The sequence below is a fragment of the Alexandromys fortis genome, unplaced genomic scaffold (assembly GCF_014885135.2).
Source record: "Alexandromys fortis isolate MF-2015 unplaced genomic scaffold, M_Fortis_MF-2015_v1.1 scaffold_22, whole genome shotgun sequence".
NCBI classification, from domain to species: domain Eukaryota; kingdom Metazoa; phylum Chordata; class Mammalia; order Rodentia; family Cricetidae; genus Alexandromys; species Alexandromys fortis.
This window is the reverse complement of record NW_026067900.1, coordinates 16,741,769-16,765,256: the sequence shown is the minus strand read 5'-3', so window position 1 is coordinate 16,765,256 and position 23,488 is coordinate 16,741,769. Positions and strand designations below refer to the sequence as shown.

Below are 23,488 nucleotides of genomic sequence, written 5' to 3'. Positions count from 1 at the left end.
GCCATATTCAGAGAGTCCGGTTTTATCCCATGGTTTTTCAGTCGTAGTCCAGCTGGCCTTGGTGAGCTCACAATAGATCAGCCCCACTGTCTCCGTGGGTGGGTGCACCCCTCGTGGTCCTGACTTCTTTGCTCATATTTTCCCTCCTTCTGCTCCTCCTTGGGACATTGGGAGCTCAGTCCAGTGCCTTGAAGCATTCTTATCTGTCAGTTACACCTTACTAATATTGGAGCATTATCCTCACGAAGAGACTAACTTCATCAGAGAGACAGAGAGAACACACCAGAATCACAAACCAAAGTGCCCCAGCACAGTGTGGGCTCCACGGGTGGTCAGGGTTACTAACCTGAGTGCCCCAGGCAACGAGAGTCACATCACTGCCCTCCTGGATGACTTCAGCCTGAGACAGGGGGATCTTGTAGGGTTCGACCGGGACCTGTTCCACTAAATACATAAGAGAGAAAAACAAAAGTTAGTTAATGCTCCTCACATGACACTTGTGTCTTAAAGACTGTAGGAATCTCACCATAACAGGTTCTCATTGCTGAAAGCTTCATGTAAAATATAAATTTATTATATAGTTCCATATCACTACACAGACAAATATATGCAATTTATAAAATATAGCACCTACCCTGAAACATGAAAGACTACAATTAGAAACTGAATATATCTTATTGACAAAAATCTAGTATTTTTGGGGGGGAGGGGGTTGTCGAGACAGGGTTTCTCTGTTCAATAGCGCTGGCCATCCTAGAACTCACTCTGTAGACCAAGCTGGGTCAAACTCAGAGATCCACCTGCCTCTGCCTCCTGAGTGCTGGGACTGAAGATGTGAGCCGCCACCTCCCAGCTGAAACTGAATAAATCTTAATGGTGCATGTTTTAGACCAACTTAACTCATCAGTATTGGCTAAGTATAAGAATCTAGCATACAATGGTAAGATGATGGCAAAGGAAAATGGATGGACTGTGGTGGATGGGATTCTCTGCAGTTTGTACTTCTTGCACTTAAATTTAAAACTGATATTTTTTTAAAATGCTCATAGTGTGGGTCCAGTGAAACAGCTCAGCACATGACAGGTCTTGCAGCACAAGCCGGGTGACCTGAGTTCAATCCCCATGATCCACATAAAGATGGGTGAAGAAAAGCACCTGGACCTCCACCCACACATTGTGTCATGCACACATGGAATAATGTAAAAGTTAACTTTAAAAGAATCTTAAAAATGATTACCCAATCTGCCAACACCCTATTGGAGAGCCGTAAACTCTCAGATCAGCCTTTGAAACATGGGAGGGGGGACAACAAAGTAGGATTAAACCTGTGTTTCATTTTTGTACTATGCATCGATGAACAATGTTACCCATAAGCGACCAACACCCTACAGACCTCACAGAGATTAACCAAATCAGTTTCACTAGGCCAAAGAGAGAAGACTAATCCACTGGTGTCCCAGGGGAAACAATTCTATCATTTTTCTATGTAATCAAGCATGACAAATTGCCAGGTGAATTTTCAAATGAAATTAAGTAGGGATTTGACAAAGCTGCCCAGCTTAGACGCTCTGAGGTTCTTCTGTGAAAGCAGTGTGGTAGGAGCGCTAGGGAAAACTGCTGCTCTCCTTTCTCACCCCACCCCTAGCTGCATTAAGATCTGTGTACTTCTGCTCTGCATGCAAAGAGCAAAAAGGAGAAAATGAAATACAACCTTGCGTCTGCCGTCAATGCTAACAATTTCCTGATGTCTCCAATATACTGCACCCATCCCCCCCCCCCAGATTTCTCTTTCCACATTTGATTCTCTTCTGCTTATTACGAGGTAGATTCCTGAGTTACACAAGACTCCTCCCCTAACCCCCGCTTCCCTTGCAGCTATATCACAAAACTCTCTGCCAATCTATAGATTCTAAATTGGAAGCTGAAGAAATGAATGAAAAGCAAAGTGTTCAGAATAATTCTAAAAAGTCCTTCCTGCAGGCACAGTGGTTTCAATAAAGTTACTGCAGTGCAGCACACAAGCAGGACTGCTAAGGCACCTCTGCAGAAAGCACTATGTTGACAATGGCCGCCAGACACACAGCCTTTCAGCATGGTTACCAGCCACTTCAAAGCACAAGGTGCTACTCAAAAATTCTTCAATAGATGTCTTCTACTTACATTACGTGAGTTGACATCATCTGTTTGGAAACTCAGAAGTCTGACTTAGGATCTTTTTCGATATTGGCAGTACGCAAGTACACACACACACATGCAAACACCTTGCCTTTCTACTTTCACAAACAGACTCACACTGTACATACCACTAAAAAAATCCATAATCATATTCTATTATCTTCTTAGCAATATATATTGACCATCTTTTCCAGTCAATGTAGTTTTCAAGCCATATTTGTAAGTTTTAAAAACTGTTCAATTGAGTAGTGTTAACCACTGATGTATTATTGAGGATTGTCATTCCTTGTGTATGTATTTGTGCTATTTCCAATCCAATTATCAGTAACCAGAACCTAAGAGAGTCAAATCCAATTATCAGTAACCAGAACCTAAGAGAGTCACACAGTCTTTAAAGGATTAATATATCCAAATAAATAACAAAATGGCAAAAATTTATTAACTCTTTTATAGGTAAGTGTTGGAGTAAAGAAAAAATTTTGGGGGCTGGAGAGATAGCTCAGAGGTTAAGAGCACTGGTTGTTCTTCCAAAGGTCCTGAGTTCAATTCCCAGCAACCGCATGATGGCTCACAACCATTTGTAATGAGATCTGTTGCCCTCTTCCTGCCTGCAGGCACACATACAGACAGAACACCGTATACATAATATATAAATAAACCTAAAAAAAATTTTCCTACCCCTCTGTATATGTTCTCTCCATGTAACTTTCTCTCTACTAAAAGTCAAACAACATCTATAATGCAACAGGCAATTGTTCAGATTAACAATTCAAGATTCAAGAGACAATAATGACAAATCAGGAATAGAAAATTTTACCTTGGAAAATATAACTTAGAGTCAAACTTTTAGACAAAAAAAAAATATTGCTATTTTACTCGGGGGTCTAACAGGAAGATGGCGAAATGCTACACTCCTAATTGGTACTGCTTGTTACTTCTAATTAACCATTTAACAAGACCGCCTGAGAACCAGGCAAGGGCCAATAATGTTTTCGCCACACTCTTCCCCCAGCCTTGAGGGTTAGCTGTTCAGATTATTTTTAGGTTTTCAAAAGCTTCTATTCTGACTCAAAAATGAGTCTCTTTGCTTTTTCTACAACATGGATTTCAGCACAGACCACAAATAATAACAAACCTGAGATATCTAACATTTTTGCCTCTTAAGAAAGGTTCTTATGAGCTTCAAGAGATCAATTTAGATCCACCAACAATATCACAGGTAAAAAACTAATCTCATATCTATAGTTTGTTTTCTCACATGCTTTTTTACCGGTGGCAGGGGGAATTTCCCTCTCCTCAGTCTAAAATGCCCTTCCTTCATCTGCCAAAATATGCACCTAAAACATTCAAGCGTACACTAAGAAATAAAGATTTAAACTTCCTCGCTAAGATTTCTTAACTTCATGCTCTTTGGTTAACATATATTTATTCCACCATATTTAAAGTGTTGCAGATGGATTTTCCTCTGGCCATGGCAGCGCCTGGCTGCAGCTCCTTGCCCACTCTCCAGCTCTCACCCCAGGAGGTCCTAGTACTTCCCTCTCCAGACACAGGCTGCTTCAGTGCCTCCAGGAGTCTGAGTCAGCCTGCTCCTCCCCATCTCCATGGCTTCCACAGATTTCCAGTGTTCCAGCCTTCAAGACAAGACCTCCAACTTCGGCCATTATCAGCAAAAAGCAACCACGAGAGAACCCTACACCCCATGTCACCTTTATAACCATACTGAACTCTATAGCCCAGGGACTGGACTGCCCTTAAAAAATGATTTATTGCTAATGGTACGGATTCTACCTATAATCCTGTAATGTATATGTTATCAGTTAATCTCCTTATGTATTTCTGATAATTGCTCTGATATGAAGATACTGCCCTCTCATAGTTAAAATGGTTTATTATTGCCTTGATTACAAATTTAATTTATCAGGTCTACTTCAACTGCAGCCTTGGTCCTACAGATGCACACCACTAACCAGGTAAACTGTATCTAACAATGCCTCATCAATACATTAATGTCTATTAATCAAAGGCTGATATGTAAAACTAACATTTTAAACTAACATGCCTTTCCTTTTTTAACTCAGACCTACAAGTTTTAGACACACTTAGCCACATCATGTTATACTATTACAAATTTCACTATAGATGAGATAACTAGTTCTCAGCTTGCCATCAATAGATTATTGGGTATTAATTTAGTAAAAGAAAATTATTATTCATTGCCCAGTCATATACACATGCTGCATTTACTAAACAAAAGAAGGGGAGATGTTGGGGCCTCCAAGACTCTACAGTGAATGCACAGCTGACAGACCAATAGGCAGATCCACAGGAAGTGTATACGTCCATGTCCACGTGGGATAACCCATTTTGCAGATCTGTGGGAACACTTATCTTTTGGAAAAGTTGTTGTAGTATCTCTGGAAACCTTGTGAAGCCATGATGCTTCCCTTCAAAACGGAATTCGTTCTCAAAACACCTCAGCAGTATAACTTCTGCACGGGCACTGGAGTAATCTTTCTCCATTCCCCTACACCAGGATGGCTTTCACTCTGCTCTACTAGCCAAATTTACATAGAGTCAGTCCCACAAAATTACCTGCTGACAGACCACATAGACATGTCTATAGAAGACAGGCACTGAGCTGGAAGGCAGCATGCCCCATCTTTGCTAATAAACAAATCTGGTCATCCCAAAGCTGGTTACGAGAAAAGAGATTAGATGAGGAGAATGGGTGAATCCAGAATTCAGGGATGTGTAGTAACTTTATCTAATGGTTTGGAATGTCAGGTGCTTCCCCTTGAATGTTGGCTCTTCCCTAGGCCAGGCCATCTGCTCCAGAGTACTCTGCGTTGTCAGGATCTACCTGCCCCTTTTTGTGATTTTGATATGCATATTCTCATTGTCGTTGCCTGTGGAATTTTCCAACCAAGTCTGCAAAAACTAGAAACCTCGTGGAGATGAACCCTTACTCCTCTTCCCTCTCCTGGCTACTTCTTCTACTTCTTCCCTTTACTCTCCTTCTTTCTTCTCCTTGTTCTTCCCCTTATTTTTCTTCTTCCCTTCACTTCACTTTTTCCCCTCACACACACACACACACACACACACACACACACACAAAAAGAGCATGCAGAAGTAATGTGCTTGAGTTAATTTTTTTTTTTAACCCTCAGATCCTCACCTGCCATAGACATCCAATTCTGAGCCCTGAGGACTCTGAAGCTGGTACTCAAGGTCCCGATAGGTAAGTCTCAACGCGGATGATTATTAAGCTAACAAAGCCAAGACATAAAACAGCAGTAGAAAACTTATAAGTATTAGAGTAGCACATCAAATACTTTTGAAACTGGCACACTATAGTTTATAAGTCAATTTATTTTTAAAGAGCATGTCTTTGGCTTACAGCCATGTCATTCATGTATTGAACGTGGTTGTTTTTACCCTACAACAGAGCTAAGCAGCTCAACAGAGACAAAGTGGCCTTACACCTAAAATATTTACTATCTGTCCCTTTACGGAGGATGATACCAAGACCAACTGTATAAAACCCATTCAGAGAGTAACTCTAGTTTACTCACTAATGGTCTAAACCCCTACTAGAGGGATGGAAAAATAGATAGGTGGATGGACAGACAGACAGATGGGTAAGTGGACAAATGGAAAAATGGGCAGACACAGAGACATATTTGACTATGGTACTATATTTTACTTACTAAGCAATTACCAAAGGTCAAGACCACACTGAGGACACCTGGCCAAAGATTGCACCCTGGCCGTCTGCCATTACTTCATGCTCTAGCAGCAAAGTCACAGGCCAGCAGAAAAGGCATGGAGCCAGCACACATTCCACTCTGCTTGTGAGTCAGTGACCAGCATGCAAGAACCCTGTCTCTCTGCCTTGTAAATCAATTGTCAGCTGCTGAAGAGCAAACCCTTGGAATAAGGACCCTGAGGCTGGCATACTTACATGAATGGGCTGGAATCTTGGCACATCTTCATTGAAAAGTTGCCAGCAATGACTGCTTTGTTGTCTTAAGTAAATTACCCAGAACAATAAGGCCTCATTAGTTTAGCAATTAAGGAACAGCATGGCAAACAATGCTTTATATATTCTCTTTCTCTCTCTCTCCCTCCTTCCCTCTCTTTTCACCATACAGAGAATTTGATTCAGGAGAAGGCATATTAAGACCAAATTAGGGGGCAGTAGACCCTCTGTAGGGGGCAAGTAAAGTCCTGAGTGACTGCCCAGGATCAATATCTCAGTCACAGGAGAGGGCCAAAGCCTGCCCCAAGTAAGGCTTGGAGGGATAGCAAAACCTTCCTCTGGTCCGAGTGTGAACGTTGATGTGTGTACAGAAAATGTCTACTGGCTTTACACTTTCTACACACACACACCCTGGTATTTACAGTCTGGAAACCACTCCCCTACACAGACAAATCCTACTGAGATTAGCTAAACTTGTCTCTTTATTCAGCTGTGCATAATAACCCTGCCTCTCTGTTTATCTGTATGCAAGAACCCCACACCCCTATTCCACTGTACATAATAAACACACTGAGCTTCAGGGTGCCATTATTTCCAAGGCCATGTTTTCTTTCCATTAAAATATCACTAAAGAACCTATTGTTTCTACAACGGCAATGTGATTTTGGAACAAAAGTCTACACCTTTTTCAATTTAAATGCACCCGATGTCACTTTTATACATGTATGTGGTCACATGTGCAGTGTGGATAGAGCACAACCTCAGGTTTCATCTTTAAAAACACAATACACCTCTCTTGAGTCAGGGCCTCTCATTACTCTGGAGCTCACCAATTATACTTAACTGGCCAGTGGGCCCCATAGCTCCTCCTGTCTCTTCCTTCCCAAGGTCAGAATAACAAGCACACATCACCATGCCCAACATTTTTACATGTATTCTGACAATCCAACTCAGTTCTTCATGGTTTCAACACAATTACTTTAACTGAGTCTCTCACACACACAAACACACACACACAGTGAAAGAGAGAGAGAGCTCCTGAAATAATTTTTAATAACTACTTAATAGAAAAAATCCCATATTGCCAACTTCTCTGCATGAGCCAAATTAGAGAGCTTCTCAAGATGGCTGCCAAGCATGCGCAGCAAAGGCGCCAGTGATGTAACAGAACCTATCTGCTCTTTGCAAGACTTGCCGTTAACTTGATTACATTTTCCAGTCTTGATAAACATGACAAAGAAACACTTTCACGGGATTGATCCTTCATAATACAGAGGGCAGCAAACTTACCCATGTCTACAGCCCATTTAATCTTCTCAGTGACTCTTGGAGTAACTTTTTCCATGCAATCATCAGTATGTTATATTACTAGGTTAGCAAAAGTGATACCAAATCAATGGTACTGACAATTATTCCTTCTGCTTTAAAACATTTGAATTTCTTTGGGTATTCCAAATGATACACAGACATATCTGAAGATTCAAAGCCATCATCCACAAAATGAGAGAAAGCACATGAGGTCTGTAGCTCCAAATCAGGGTTTCCTCACATAGAATGGCTGTTCCCAGCTCCATCCACTCACCTACAAATTTCATTTTTCTTAGCGGTTGAATAATATTCCATTATGTAAATGTACCATACAGAGATCAAGAAATTAGTAAGGGTTCATGGGGAGTGGGGCTTCCAAGGGAGGGAAGAAGACAGCAATATATTGGGGGACGGGAGAATAATGGAACAGGAAGGGTTAAAAGAGATGGGATTCAGAAGAGAACATGGGAAAAAAAAGGGAGAGATGGCAGACACTAAAGACTTCCTGGAAAAGACATGAAAAACTACTGAGGAACCTTCCTAAAATATAAAAATTTTCATATATAAAAACAACTTAAATGTAGCTACACTTCACTGGGACAACTATCTCACTACTAGACACCACAAGCTAACTGTACTGGCTTGGTTTTGTGTATCAACTTGACAACTACCTAGAGTCATCAGAGAGGAAGGAGCCTCTGTTGAGGAAATGTCTCCATGAGATCCAGATGTAGGTATTTTCTCAATTAGTGATCAATGGGGAGCCCACGGTGGGCGGTACTATCCATAGGTTGGTGGTCCTGGGTTCTCTAAGAAAGCAAGCTGAGCAAGCTTGGGGAAGCAAATCAGTAAGCAGTAACCCTCCTTGGCCTCCACATCAGCTCCTACTTCCAGGTTCCAGCCCTGCTGGAGTCCCTGTGCTGACGAGCAACACGAAAGTATGGGTCAAAAAAACGCTTTCCCTCCCCAACTTGTTTTTTGGTCTTGGTGTTTCGTTAAAGCAATAGAAACTGTAACTAAGACATGAACCAATAAAAATCCAATGTCGGGGATGGGTTGCCTCTTTCAGAGTTGTTAGCTAGTTAGGTCCTATAAACTCCCAAGTTCTATAGATTATTACTGCTGCTCTCAGTTACCCTCCAGAGCTGATGGCAAGACTATTGCTGAAGCTATCACATATTTGAGTCATAGAACATGGAGAAATCAAGCAGGTAGCAACCTGGAAGCGTAATCCTGACTGGCTAGCATTCACAAGGGAAGGCCAGGTATGCTCCTAGAGGAATGAAGTAAAGCTCAGTCTTACCCAGTTGTAAACCCCATGAACTAAGTGACAAGCCAGGCAAGACCTGCAGACTGGTGTATATGGCACGGGAATAGCCAACCACTTTCTAATTAGATTTAAAGCCTGTTAAAAGATGGAACCCATACATGGCACAGTTATCAGGGCCACAAACCAGTGGCTAGACAAGTGATAGACATTACTACTCTGCTAACGTGGCACAGCACTGAGCCAACTCCTCATGATGTCTCATTATACCCATAGATTAGTGCATCTCCCAAACCTCATCAAAGAAGCTTCCTTTTGCAATCACTGGTGATGAAAGCAGAGATCCACAATTAGTCAAGGTTCAGAGAACAAGTGACTGCAGAGTTCCCAGGCCTAAATGTACATCTATGTCACAGTATCCTCCTCCCAAGGCTCGGGGGGGGGGGGGGGGGTTGAAAGACTAAGAGCCAGAGGTGGTAGGCAAAAGGAAACAATGTTTTCCAGGCACAACAGGACAGCTGCACATACGCACTCACAATGATTGTGATGCAAAAGATCTGTGCAAGCTCAAATCAAACAAAACCGCAGCAAGGAGAGGGGATGCAGTGCCACCCAATAGCTGAAGATCTATTGGTAAGTTATAGATGCTGAAGGAGAGTTAGCTTTCTATAAGGGTGTGGCCCCAGGAGATCTCACATGCTCCAGCGGGTAGCCATATACCTACCATTGTATAAGAAAAAAGACATAGGTTGTGGATTGCATGAGTAAAATTGGGGGTGGATAAAGAAAAGGATAGGGGATGGGATGAATATAATCAAAATCCAATGTAAGAAATTCTCCAAGAAATAATAAATATTTAAATTTGAATTTTATTTTCAAATGGATTTTCTGCAGCAAGGTACAATATGTAAACTTCACACAAAGGAAATTGGCGAAGAAAATAATTAAAAACTGAATTACAATCACTACACATCAGCAATAGATAGCTGGGGAGAGAAAAATCACTTAGCACAAGAATTAAAGTACAAAAAAAATTATGTTAACTGCCAATTCACAATGGGACACTGGTTTGTAAACTGGTAAGAAAGAAGCACCAATAAGTTGGTGGATCTTTTCAGAATTTTTGATTTTTAGTTTAAGTAATGTTGTTTTTGCTGAAAAAAAATAGGGGCGAGAGGGTTGGTGATTAAGAGAGCTTAATGCTCTTGCAGAGAGCCTGGTTTTGAATCCCAGCATACACATGAGGCAGCTGATAACCTGTAACCCCAGTCCCAAAAGGTCCTCATCTGGCCTCTGCAGCACATGGGGCACACATACAAAGGCAGGAAGGCAGGGAAGATGGGAAAGAAGAAGGGAAATTCGAAATGGAGTTTTCCTGTCTACTAGTTTGATACACACCTAAGAACCAAACACAAGCCAACAAACGGGGTTATCCCTAAAACTCTTCCACATTTGCAACCCAGCTCCTGTCAATCATTCGTGCAGTTACAATCATGAGTACCCATGTTTCTCCACAAAACACTGTTTTCTGCTTTAGGGACACATTTTAAAAATGGATCCAAAAAAAAAAAAAAGAATTAAACAGTTGTCTCTAAAGTACAGCCTCATGCTTCTGCAGGTTGGCAAACCATCGAATAACTCATTCATTTCCGGCACATTTCCACATCCCACAACCATTTAGACCTTGTTGTTAAGAGTAGGTTTCTAGTGTTTCTAGAATTTCTGCTTGGCATGTTGATTAGGTTTTTGGAAGGTCTTATTATGTAACCCTTCCTGCCCTTGAACTCACAGTCATTCTCATTCCTCAGTTTCCCAAGTAGAGGGACTGCAGATGTGTGCCGCCACATCCAGCTTTCTGGAACTTTCTCAGTTGTGGGTACCTACTCAGTACAGAACCAATGTTGTCTTTTATATTTGCACATGAGAGGCAGTAGCAACCGCTGGCCCCTGAGAAAAAAACGACTGCAAGATACTATTGCCTTCAAGCTCCAGGCACTACCAGGATGCAACCAAAGAATACATGGGGATTAAAGAAAGCAGGAAAGAACCTGGCCCTGATTTTGTGAGTTTCTAATTTACAAAACAATGTTTATTTTTTTTTCTATTAACAAATTAATTCTCTCAATGAACTAACAGAAATAATGTATTTTAAAGAAAAGCTATTCATAGATTATTTATTGCTTGCTCTTTATTACTTGAGCATACAGACTACACATTTAAATTTTTGTACAGAGATGTTTTTAATGCAGACAAATTTTCTTTTCCCACATACTTAAACACATATCAACATACTTTTCTTGCGACACTGTTTAAAACAGCCAGAATGTAGAAGCATTTCAATGTCCATTAGCAGGGGAAAGGAAAGGGTATAGCACATATTTTAGGAACTGAAAATCAGTGACACATATGTTAATTGACAGAAATTAACTGTATGAAAAGTTATTTGATGGATGTGTGTCTCAAGAGGCCACACCTGTAAATGAGGAGCTATTGACTGTTGATGGCTTCTGGGCAAGGTTTTCCTTAAGGGTGTGGCTGTGGGTTCAACCACCAAACTAAAATGCATAGCCCTATCCCCAGGAGTATATAAGTGTCACAAACTGGGCCTGAGGGCTTTTAAGAAGGTAGAGAAATCACAACATTGGGATGGTGGGTAGGAGTGGGAATGAATCGGATCAAAACACAATATACGAAATTCCCAAAGAATTAATGGGAATTATATATGGTTTATCGAGACAGGGTTTCTCTGTGTAGCTTTGGAGCTTGTCCTGGAACTCACTCTGTAGAGACCAGGCTGGCCCTGAACTCACAGAGATTCACCTGCCCCCCCCCCCCGAGTGCTGGGATTAACAGCGTGTGCCACCACCATGCAGCGTAGAAATGTATTTTAAAGAAAAGCTATTATAGAATATTTATAGCTTGCTCTTTATTATTTGAATATATCGCTTATACATTTATAGATTTTGTAAATTTATAGAAGAAGATTTTGCAAAGCAAATTACAGGAACATACTTATATCTTTTTTATGCTTCATATGTAAGCAAGTACGTTCTGCTTAGTCACCTGTACAGAGAAATATAAATACACAGGACCAAAGCTAAGGAATGAGTTGGGAGTAAAGGAAATGAAAGGGGAACTTCTTGCTATTTTTAATCTGTGTTTAAACTATACATGGCTATGGGGCTTTAGTGGGTGAACTTGTTACAAAGTGCTATGACTCATGATCCTAAACTTTACACAGAAACAAAATATATCACTCTATCACATGGCATAAGCTTAGTCACTAAGACTATGACTAACTTAAGGCTTGAAAGATGCATGTGTCCAATGCTCAAACTAAATCTGGAAAGTAAGCCAGAAAATTCTACTGAATCTGATCAAAACACAATATACGAAATTCATGGCCCAATGCCATGAATAGTACAGTTTACCAATCACAGAAAATGGGTCAACAAATTCAAAAGTAACTTTGCACTTCAAGTTAAATGAAAACCTTTGGTCACCCTCCCTACTCAACATGTAATCAAGGCCCTCTCCTCAGTAGGGAAATTATGCCCTTTTAACTGCAGTCCCACTTGTTGTAGAGATAAAAGTTCTCCTAAACGACTACAACAGAAACAGAAATCTATGTAAACAACTCGTAAAAGAATAAACGTAAGAGAACAGAGACATACAAAGAAAAAAAAACTAACTTGTAATCAAATAAATGAATGTTTCATGGTCAGGGAATATATGCTTTCTAAGTAATACACAGACACACAAACCAAAATAACATAGTATAGAAAATACATATGCAGAGTGAAATTAATCTGCCAAATTCCTTAGAGACAACTGGTAACGTTTTTAGATGACTGACATTTTAGCTTCCTATGGAAATCTATAACTAGAATCCTTTTTTTAAAAAAAAAAAAACTATGCCAGGAATTATGCAAATAACAGTACTTCAGATTTAAGGAAATTTCTCTTTTCTAATAATACCATACAAGCATACAAGTCACTTTTCAAAAACTAAATAGAAAAAGTGAAATAGGAGCCCAGTGCATAAACCAATTAATGACAGTGAATTCGTACAATGAATACTCTTAAGTTCATACTAATGCAACAAAACTGCATGTGCCTCAGGTTGCAGGTGCCTTCTTTCTTCATTATGAAGATCCATTTCCTAATTAACTCATTAACAGTCATGTTAACAGCCACAACTAGAGGTGCCATGTATCAATAATATTTAAGGGTCATTAGCTTGTTGGAGAGGAAGTAACCCACTTTCCTCAGTAGAAGCAATTACTCTTACAAGAATAACAAATATATTCAGTAATAATAACGGCGAACAATAACTATTCTTACAGTTTAAGGGCAATGTTCATTCATTGAATAATGCCCTAACATTGTATATAATTATGCAGTATTACCACAATTGTAATAATAACCAACAATGACTGTTCATACAATAGACTGCTACTCAGCGATACAGATGAACTAGCCACAAGCAATAAATGGATGAAATCTCTGTAACACTGGGCTGGGCAAAAGACAAACACGAGAATTATATGTGAAACTCCATCTCCACAAAGCCCAGAAACATTAATGGCCAATCTAATCACAGTCAGAAAAAAACTAGGCTTACAGCTGAGGGGATGGACAGGCAGAAAGCAAACAGGGAAAGGCTTGCGGGAGTGATTAAAATGTTCTGCATTTGTTTTGTACAGTGGCTATATGAATATATGGGGCTGTCAAAAAACCATCAAACTGAACACAATAGCTGTGTATTTTATTGTACACAAATTACATCACAACAAAGACATGTAGTTTTAAAGTTAACCTGCCAAAGTAATGTTCTTGAATTCGGGGGTCGGGGGGGGGGAGAGGAATACACTTTAGACAGAATAAATCATTTGATATTTAAATTTTCCATTACAACTGAGAAATAAGCAGTCACAGATGTGTGCTCATAGACTTATGATTGTGAGCTACAGGGAGCGTAACCAAGCATCTCGGGTTACTGTGACAGAATGCCAGGGAAGATCGATACCTCAGCCCATGGTTAACAGTACCTGCTTCACTACAGAGTCCCCTGACCTACAGAAATTCCAGGGTCACGTCTCTAAAGGGGACTTTCAATGTCATGTCACACAAGTGCCCTCACTTTCCCACAATGACTAAACAAAACTCAACACGATCTTTTATTCTTGTTAACATTTCGCATTCCACAATCAGAGTCGAACTAGATGGGTTTCTCTAAAGTTTACATCTGAGGACAAAATTAAATGTCACAGAACTCAATCCGCAGGGAAAGTGGAAATCAAGCTAAGGAGAAAATATCTAAAAAATTAACTATGTAAAAGAAAGCAAGGATAGTCGCAAAAACAAAATGGAAGAAATCTTTACCTGCTGCCCTGTAAAGAATTTTAGGTTCAAAAAATATACATGGATCTTTATCTTCTATGCATGACAACAGAAGTCCCTTGGCCTGGAAAGGGCTCCTGGGTATAACCACCTGCAAAAACAAACACTTTTAGCAAAATACACCCCAGTAAACCTACTTCTCAGGGTTGATACTTAACCAATCAAGTGTAACCAATTCAACTAGAAGACTGGGTATTGGTATTTATTATAAAATTTACACTCAGTCCCTCAGAAATCTCTTTATCCACAAGCATGACTACAACGCTTCCCATGTCCTGATAACTAAGATACTAGTCTTCCTTTCAGGCCCTCGCCTTGCCCGTGGCTCAAAGAGAACCCGCAAAGCACATAAAAAGAAAGAGAAATGTCCACCTTTAAGTGCCACCCCTCCTACTAACACTCTGCTCTCACTTGCAAATGGAAGTGCCACAGTCCCCCTTGTTCTGACGGGCAAAGGCAACCTGCAATCTCTAAGGGAAAAGACGATCCACTGAATTTTGTGGACCAGATATTACAGCATCCAGATACACAGACAAGAGAAAAGCATGGTTGTCCCACATCGCCAGTGGACAGGCAAAGGCTCTGAGACTTTCAGGAGGGGGCTGCTGAAGAGGATTAGTGACAACAGGAAGTACATGATGTAACTCGGCAAAGCACGCTGAGAGGATCATTTCATCTCTCCTTCCCAGTGACTTCAGGAAGTGGCTACTATTCTTCTTCCCACTTAAAAACAGAGACTGTTGACTTCAGAGGGGTAAGGGCACTGCCAAGGTCACAGAACTTGCTAGGACGGAGATTCTTACTCTGTTCTGATACACACGAGAGACCACACTCTTGACCATGGTTCCTCAAATCACAACTTTGTACCTAAGCTTTCATGGTTTTAAAAGAATGGGGTAAGAACAAACTTTACTTTGGAAGGATTATTAGAATAAGCCTGAACCTACTACAAAGATCAAACAAGACTCCTTGAAGAAAACCACCTTCAAGGTGTTTGTTTGGGAGGCAGAGGCAGGTGGATCTCGATGAGTTTGAGGCCAGCCTGGTCTACAGAGTGAGTTCCAGAACAGTCAGCACTGTTTCAAAGAGAAACCTTGTATCAAAATAATAATAATAATAATAATAATAATAATAATAAATATAACAGTATAAATCTCTTTATTAACCTCATTACACAATGCCTTTATGCTTCTATTCTTCAGTTTCTCTTCTTCATGTAGTTATTTGTATTAGCCTTTTAGTATATATATTTAGTATATAAGCTTTATATTTCAAGTTTAAAAATAAGAAGTAGAAAACAGACAGTAGAAGATTAAAATTTCTGTTGTTTAAAACCTCTAGCATATGGTGTAAACATTAAGTATGATCAACATCCAGCTCAAACTCAAAAATAAGTGTTGCCTCAGAGGGGCTCTTGTCCAAAACTACCACTTCTGGCTTGTGTCAGAAAAGCATACAGCCTCCCTTCAACTGGGACAAGCCTTATTATTATGAGCCAGCAGGAAAAAAAATAAGGAAAAATGTAAACATTTTTATAATTGATTTATGTTGTCAAAAACAGACATGTTTCTCTGGCTAACACATATGTGAGTTCCTATGATTCCCTGGAAAGCTGTTTGGTGAATATCAAGAGACAAACACGTGAAACATTTGCAACATGAAAAGACTTAAGCTATTACAGGAAGGCTCTTCCAAGCAGACTGAGCAGTTACCATGCTCTAGATTGGAAAAGATTCCCATCTATATAACAGCTTCCTCTCCGTCTGCTTCAAAACTGAAAACTGAGCTATATGCACACATGACTTTGAGGTAAATATAGACTGAACAGTGGGTTTATTAAATGTACCCCAAGAAGAGTTCAAAGAATAAAACACATGAGAAAGAAGAAACTAGGGCTTCAGGAGAATGCCACAGACCTTAAAATCTGTGGAGTCAATTAATGCCAGCATCATGCCAGAGCTGCTTCAGGAAGAACATTCTAGAAAACGGGCACCAGAAAAATTAATTTAAAATAAAATGCTAACCTCTCTTTCTCAAATATAGTTAAGTTCCTATCAGTTCCAAAGTCCTGTTTGTCTTCCTTCAGGGAAGGTCATTGATTAACACTAACTAATAGCGTAAGCGAAGGTGGAAGCATCAAAGGATGATCAAATAAAAGAAGTAAACAAAAATACCTTGATTCCTGGGCAATGGGCAAAAAAGGCTTCCGGACACTGAGAATGGTAGAGAGCCCCATGGCCCACACAGCCCCATGGGGCCCGGATGGTGAGGCTCCCACAGTTGAAAAGATCGCCAGAGCGATAGCGGTACTTGGCAGCTTCGTTGACAATCTGCAGAGAGAAGGGACGTGCCACGGTGACTCTTTCCTGCCCAGTGCATATCCTAAAAGCGTGCCGTTGGACCTTCAAATGCATTTCCATCGCAACTGTGCACACCACCATGAGGCAACAGGTGCTGAAGGCAAGGCAGGGATGGGTGGGCAGAGCCTGTGTCTGAACACTCCAGGACTGAGATGCCTTTCCCAGCACAGCATAAGGCACCTACCTGATCAAAGGCGGGGAAGATATAGTCGGCAAACTGGATTTCTGCAATGGCCGTAGCACCAGTGACGGCGATTCCAATCCCAAATCCAACAATTCCTTGTTCACACAATGGGGTGTTAAACACTCTATCTTTTCCTTTAAAAAAATTAATTAATAACAATATAAGGAACAGAAATTGAAAACAAATCTAATGTAGCAAATTAAAGCAGTGTAATATACAGTACATCTGATAACTGGGTGGGATGAAGAAAGATAGGACAGGTAGAGAAAGAGTAGACAGCATTTTAACTGATTCAGAACATAATAGCATTAAACATAACAAACCTAAATATGCCAATGAAGGAAACACTGCCACACTGAGGTGTTTTTTGAAAAGCAAAATCCTGCTATTTGATGGGAAAATCATAATTTAAAAAAACTATCCAGTAAAAACCATAACAAGAGAAAACAGACATCACACTATTGATGGCAGACATTATGGGGAAAGGCCTTGACAGACTTAATAAGGCAAAATTCATACTGCTAAGGGTTGAATTCACAAAGACTTAAGAATACATGGAACAATGAGCGCCAAGCAGTTCGGAATCACTGATACAACTAAGTGCGGGCACAGGCAAGTACATAATTCAGTATGAGACTTTTGAGATACTATCTGGGCAACAACAAAAAACAAAAACAAAAAGGAAGGGGCTTTTAAAATATAGCTATAACACAATAACAGGTGGGAGGGACTCCTCTGACATATGCAGGATGCAGGATGCTAGCTTCTATACCGAGAACTGCAATACTGACAGGAATGGACCAGCCATATGCTGAGCTACCAAACTATTAAAACCAAATCCAGCGTGTCTCGCAGCAAACGACTTGGATGTGGAAAAGAGACTTAGTGGGAGAAGTGGAGGTAGTGGGTAGGAAGTAGAATCAGGATGCACTGCGGACATGTATGAAATTGTCAAATCGCAAATTCAGTAAGAATTGTTTATAAGAGTATGTTCCCTGGTGGGGTTATGCTAGAAGTCAGTAAAGAAAAGAAGTAAGGAAATCTGTATGTGGGGCTGTGGCTCTCTGTAGCTTTTGCCTAAAATATAAGAGGCCTTGGGCTCAAGTCCCAGTGTTCAAGAGAAAAACAAAATACAAAGGGGAGGGGAAGGGAAGGAAGCAAGAAAGCTAGCTAATTACTTTGCTGTGGTTTGATTGTAAAATATTCCCTCTAGGCTCATGGTTTGAAACCCATCACCCCACCCCACCAACCTCATGCCCTGTTGGGAAAGGATGTGAAACCTTGAGGAGGTGGAGCCTTTCTGAAGGAAACGGGTTTCTGATGACAAGCTGTGAGGCCATCCCTCTTCCTCTACCCTCTCTACTTGAATTAAAATGCAGTGTGACCAGCCAGCCTTCCGCTCCTTCCACCATGCCTTCCGGCCTGCTGCCATGTCTTCCCTACTATGATGGACAGTACCACTGAGTTGCAAGCCAAAATCAAGCCCTTCCCTCCTAAACTGCTTTTATCAGGTTATTTCATCACAGCAATGAAAAAATAAATAAAAGAGCCAGGCAGTGGTGGCACACGCCTTTAATCCCAGCACTTGAGAGGCAGAGGCAGGTGGATCTCTGTGAGTTCGAGGCCAGCCTGGTCTACAAGAGCTAGTTCCAGGACAGGAACCAAAAGCTACAGAGAAACCCTGTCTCAAAAATTCAAAAGAATAAATAAAGAAAGGGAAAGAGAGAGGACAAAGGAAAAAGGAGATGCAATGAAGTGTTAGGTCTCTGGCCATACCACCCTGACGAAGCCCAATCTTGTCTGGTCTTAATCCCAGCACTTGAGAGGCAGAGGCAGGTGGATCTCTGTGAGTTCGAGGCCAGCCTGGTCTACAAGAGCTAGTTCCAGGACAGGAACCAAAAGCTACAGAGAAACCCTGTCTCAAAAATTCAAAAGAATAAATAAAGAAAGGGAAAGAGAGAGGACAAAGGAAAAAGGAGATGCAATGAAGTGTTAGGTCTCTGGCCATACCACCCTGACGAAGCCCAATCTTGTCTGGTCTTAGAAGTTTGTGCTAGGAAGCTTACTAAATGTGAATCTCTAATATACAGCTCAAAAAAGAAAAAAATGGAAATCATAAAAAAATGTTTGAACTGAATAACTAAACTCTATATCTCAATTTACTGAACTACTGAAAATAACTGCAAAGTTGCTTCTTTCAAACCAACCCTCCTGTGCTTAATAAAATTCCAGGCTAAAAGCAATCAATTTTTAGAGGCATTGAAAAACTAAAAGCAGACATAAACTGAACACTTGAATTTCAAAAAAAAAAAAAAAGGGGGGGGGGAACACAGAGTAAACAACGACAGTTCTAAGGCTGGCCCGAGGGGACTCTCTGCTCTGTGTCAGTGACTGTAAGAATCCAGATGCACAGACCATATTGATGGGTGTCAAAGACATCATCTAAAGAGGCCAACAACTGAACACCAAGAACATATATCTTGTTTATGCACCGATTGATCCAGAACTCACTGACATCTGTAGCTGTCAAACCTCTGAAAACAATTCAGTAGAAAATAACCTCTGTGCACGTTAAAAGAGCTGGGCAGAAGCCTCTCCTGTGCCCACTAAAGAGAACACGGCACTAAGGAATCCTAGTCTCCTTAAGTTAGAGGAACTTCATGGAGTTTAAAGAATACACTATGGAATGATGAATGGGACACCAAAGGAACTAAGAGGGAAATTCAGAAATTCCTAGAACTAAACGAAAGGAAAAACACAACATAGCAAAACCTATGGAATACAATTAAATCCTGAAATCAGTTCTGGTTGGGGGTAGGAGTTTCTAGCTACCATCAGAGGAATCTCAAATTAAATAAATGATGCACTGGACAAGCAAAAGCAATCCAACCCCAGAAATGGTAGATGGGAAGACAGAGATTAATAAAATGAGATAATCATTTTATTAATAAATAATAAAATAATAAATATAATAAAAATAAATAATAAAATAATAAAAGAAAGAATCAAAGAAAGGTTTTCATATCCATAAACTAACCAAAAGAGAGGAAATTACAACAGATACCAAGGAAATTTAAAAAATCATTATGACAAACCTTAACATATTCCATTAGATGGACATCGTCACAGAGACCATTAACACCAGCATGCAGAAGGCAGAAGCAGGTGGATCTCTGTGCGCTCAAGGCCAATGTGGTTTACAAAGCAAGTTCTAGGCCAGCTAGAGCTATAAGTTGAGACCCTGTTTAAAAACAAAACATATCTCCTTAAATTGGAAAATCTGAAAGAGATGAGTGACCTCTAAATGCATATGCCCTACCAAAATAATCGAAGATGGCTTTTCATTGGAAACTCTGAAAGTCAGAGAGGCCTGGACAGATAAGCATGAAAAACCACAGATCCAGCCTGGAGGCTCTACCCAGCAAAACTACCCATCACAATTGATAGAGAAAGAAAAACAGCTCACAATAAAACAAATTTAGCCAGCTTATGTCCACCAACCCATCTCTACAGAAAGGACTAGAAGGAAAATTTCAGTCTCAAGAGGTTAACTATACCCTAGAAGAATTAAGGAATATATAATCCAAGAACAGTTCATCAAAAGAGGGGGAAACACGCCACAACAACAAAAATGAAGGAATTAATAAACACTGATCAATAACTCTCTATATTAACGGTCTCAATTCCCCACTAAAAAGACACTGACCAAACGACAGGATTGATAGCAAGACTCATCCTTCTGTTGCACCCAAGAAACACACTTCACCTTAGAGCAAAAGGATGGGAAGTGATCAGTGTATCACTCAACGCTCACCAGAACAGTTTCCTCTTGCAGGAGAGGGCACCCAACGCAAAGACCCACAGCTGGGCAGTGTGCAGTGAGTCAAAGACTTTAGAGCACTCAACCCTAATTGGGATCCTTATTGACCTCCAACCCCTGCCCCAATGCTCGGTAATCCATGCTGAAGAGGGAGAAAGACTATAAAAGCCAGAGGTGGTAGATGGCTCCTTCGAGGAACAGTGCCTTCCTGATACAACATGATTGATCGTGTACTAACTCACTGAGACTGACAACATACACAAGGCCTGCACAAGTCCAAACCAGACAAAATCCCAGCATGGAGAAAGGCTATTCCACCCCTAACCAGAAGTTATTTGTGACTGATACCTACTGGAAAAGGGAAAATCAATTTTCTCCAGTTGAGTGTCACTGGATGTATCAACCACACTCCAAAGCAGGCCCCATGACCAGGAGTAGGTGGCCAACACACAATGGACACACAATTTTGGGGTGCTTTTTGCTTGCCCCCATCTTATGGGGTTTGTTTTTTCTTTGTTTTTTGATTTTTGGGGGTTGATTTTTTGAGTTTTTAAATAGAAAAAACATGAAGTAGGGAGGTGGGGAGGAGCTGGGAGGATCTAGGGGAGGGAAAAATATAATCAAAATAAATGTCATGAAAAAATTTAATAATAATTTAAAAAAGCAAGCATATTGGTATAATCCCCAACAATCGGAAGGCAGAGGCAGGAAGATCCCCAAAAGTACAATAGCTGGCCTACGGTACTTGGCAAAATCCAGGCCAGTGGGAGACCTCGTCTCAGAAACAAGAATGACGCTAAGGACTGACACCCAAGGTTGTCCTCCAGCCTCCACACCTGTACATCCACAAACACGTGTGTTCATACACACAAACTCCCCAGCTACAAATGGTCCAGGGTCAAATGGATTCTCTGCACAATCCTGCCACAGTTTTAAAGCAGAATTCACAGCAATCATTTTCAAACAACCACATGAACTCTTTATGAAACCAGCATTGCCCTGATGCCACTACCAGATAGAGATACAAAAGAGGGGGGGGGGGATAAAATTATAGTCCAGTCTCCCTGATGAAGGAGTTTGGATGGAAAAATTATCAATATAGTATTTATAAACCAAACAGACAGACAATGACAATTTTGGCAAGGATGGGGACAAAATGGAAGGGCCAGAAATGGGAATGCTGGGGTGGGAGGAGTGTGATAAACCTCTCATCAGGCTCTGCCTTCAACCCCCCCCACCCCACCCCCGTGTACACTTACTAATACGCTACTCAAATCTCAGTTAAAATCCCACCGCTTCTCAGCTACGATCAGCATTTTATGACACGTTCTAATTTCAGAAATCTGATCAGGAACCCAAACATTCAGGGACGGACCCGGTTGGTATTCATCCTCCATTTCTATAGCCCAGGATATCAGTTCGTCTTGGTATGCAGAATTCACTTTCAGCTCAATCATTCCCTTTGAACGTGAGTCATAAGTCGAGCAGGTGCTGGAAATGCCGACTAGACACATCCTGCGCTTCGCAACTCTATAAAGACAGCTGCAGCAACTTAACTGTGTGATTCATACTCATAATTATCTGAGACTGTCTCCTGAGCCTATGACATCTATACCTCAGCAGTGCTCTACTCCACTGTAAGTACCTGGATAATTTGGGGGGGGGGGGTGGGAATTGATCCTATTGCTTGAGTGGTCGCAAAGGAACATAAATCCCAGATGCTCGCAGTGGGAGCCAGATCCAGCAAGTCCGAGCCGCCTTAACCAAACAGGCAGCACCCACTCATTTTGCTCCTTGAAGCTTCAAGGTCACAGGACTTTCCTTCTTGGTAGAGAAAGCACAGACAAGGTGAATTTCTCAGAATTCTAGCTTTAAAGCAAACAGTTTAACCAATGACGTTTTTATATGCTCCAAGAGAAAATGCTCCAACATGAACTCTTGATTAAAAATCTATTTCTGGCTTCTGCCTAATATTGATTGACTGGTGGTAAAAGCACTAATAAGACACAGTATTGATTGATGACTTCCTCTTTCCCACAGAGCAGTTACCCACTGTAAAGTTCATGTACGTAACAGCCTGATAGATGAATCAGGATAAACAGCCAGAGCACTTGTGAGGCAAAGCAGAGCAGGGTAAGACAGACCAGGATAGCTAGCACCACAAATTGTTACATTACCTATGGCTGTGTTCTTATCTGCAATAGAAGAGTCACGATGCAAAACAGACTAAACTTATTCACACTGATATTTCTCTCGTGTTCATAAAGTACTTACCATTACATTAACACTTTTCTACCTGCTAGGGTTGTCCTAGGTTGCTTTCTATTGCTGTGCTAAAAGCACCATGACTGAAGGGACTCTAGTCAGCCTGAGCATGGCAAACCATGGGTCAAGCAGGTCTTGCCCTTCTCCCCCATTCCCAATGCCTTGCTAAAAACTGCTGGATTGTAATCCTAAAGCTAGCCACCAGGGTCTATTCCCTTATTTGGCCACTTCCTCTTCCTGAGGCTGACTACCACAGTCTAGCTATCAAAGTATTGAAGTCCAGCAATCAAAAGTCCCCTTTAGTTACTAGAATAAACATAACCAATTAAATAATTAAACACCTCATCCCATTTTACCTTTATAAACAGCCATTTTCCTGCGGGCCATGTCTGTCTCCTCTCTATCCAGAGGCAAACCTTTGTCACTCAGGAACAAATATTCCTCTCTCCCTTATTCTCTTCCCCTTTTCCCTCATCTTCAATCTCCTGTCTTTGTCTCTTATTCCTTGCCCTCTGTCTCTCTGGGGCAAATAAACCTTCCTCTGTCCCTCTGGGGTAAATAAACCTCCCTTGTGCTGAGAACTTGGTTTTAGGGGTCCTGAGCCAATACTGATCCTTTCAATGACTGAAAGCATCTTGGGGAGGTAAGGGTTTATTTGGGTTACATGTCCAGATCACAATCCCCCTGGAAGGGAAGTTAGGACAGAGCTCCAGGCAGGAACTGA

General features: G+C 40.9%; 1 protein-coding gene across 1 annotated transcript in view; it reads right to left on the bottom strand.

Annotated features, from left to right (window-relative positions):
• Bckdhb (branched chain keto acid dehydrogenase E1 subunit beta) overlaps positions 1–23,488 on the bottom strand; it is a 167,032-nt gene that overhangs the window by 105,390 nt on the left and 38,154 nt on the right. The window contains exons 4-7 of the mRNA XM_050127491.1: positions 16,680–16,813; positions 16,310–16,465; positions 14,118–14,226; positions 347–444 (exon numbers count right to left, since the gene is read on the bottom strand). Coding sequence (XP_049983448.1) covers positions 347–444; positions 14,118–14,226; positions 16,310–16,465; positions 16,680–16,813 — 497 coding nt within the window. The remainder of the gene's footprint in view (positions 1–346; positions 445–14,117; positions 14,227–16,309; positions 16,466–16,679; positions 16,814–23,488) is intronic.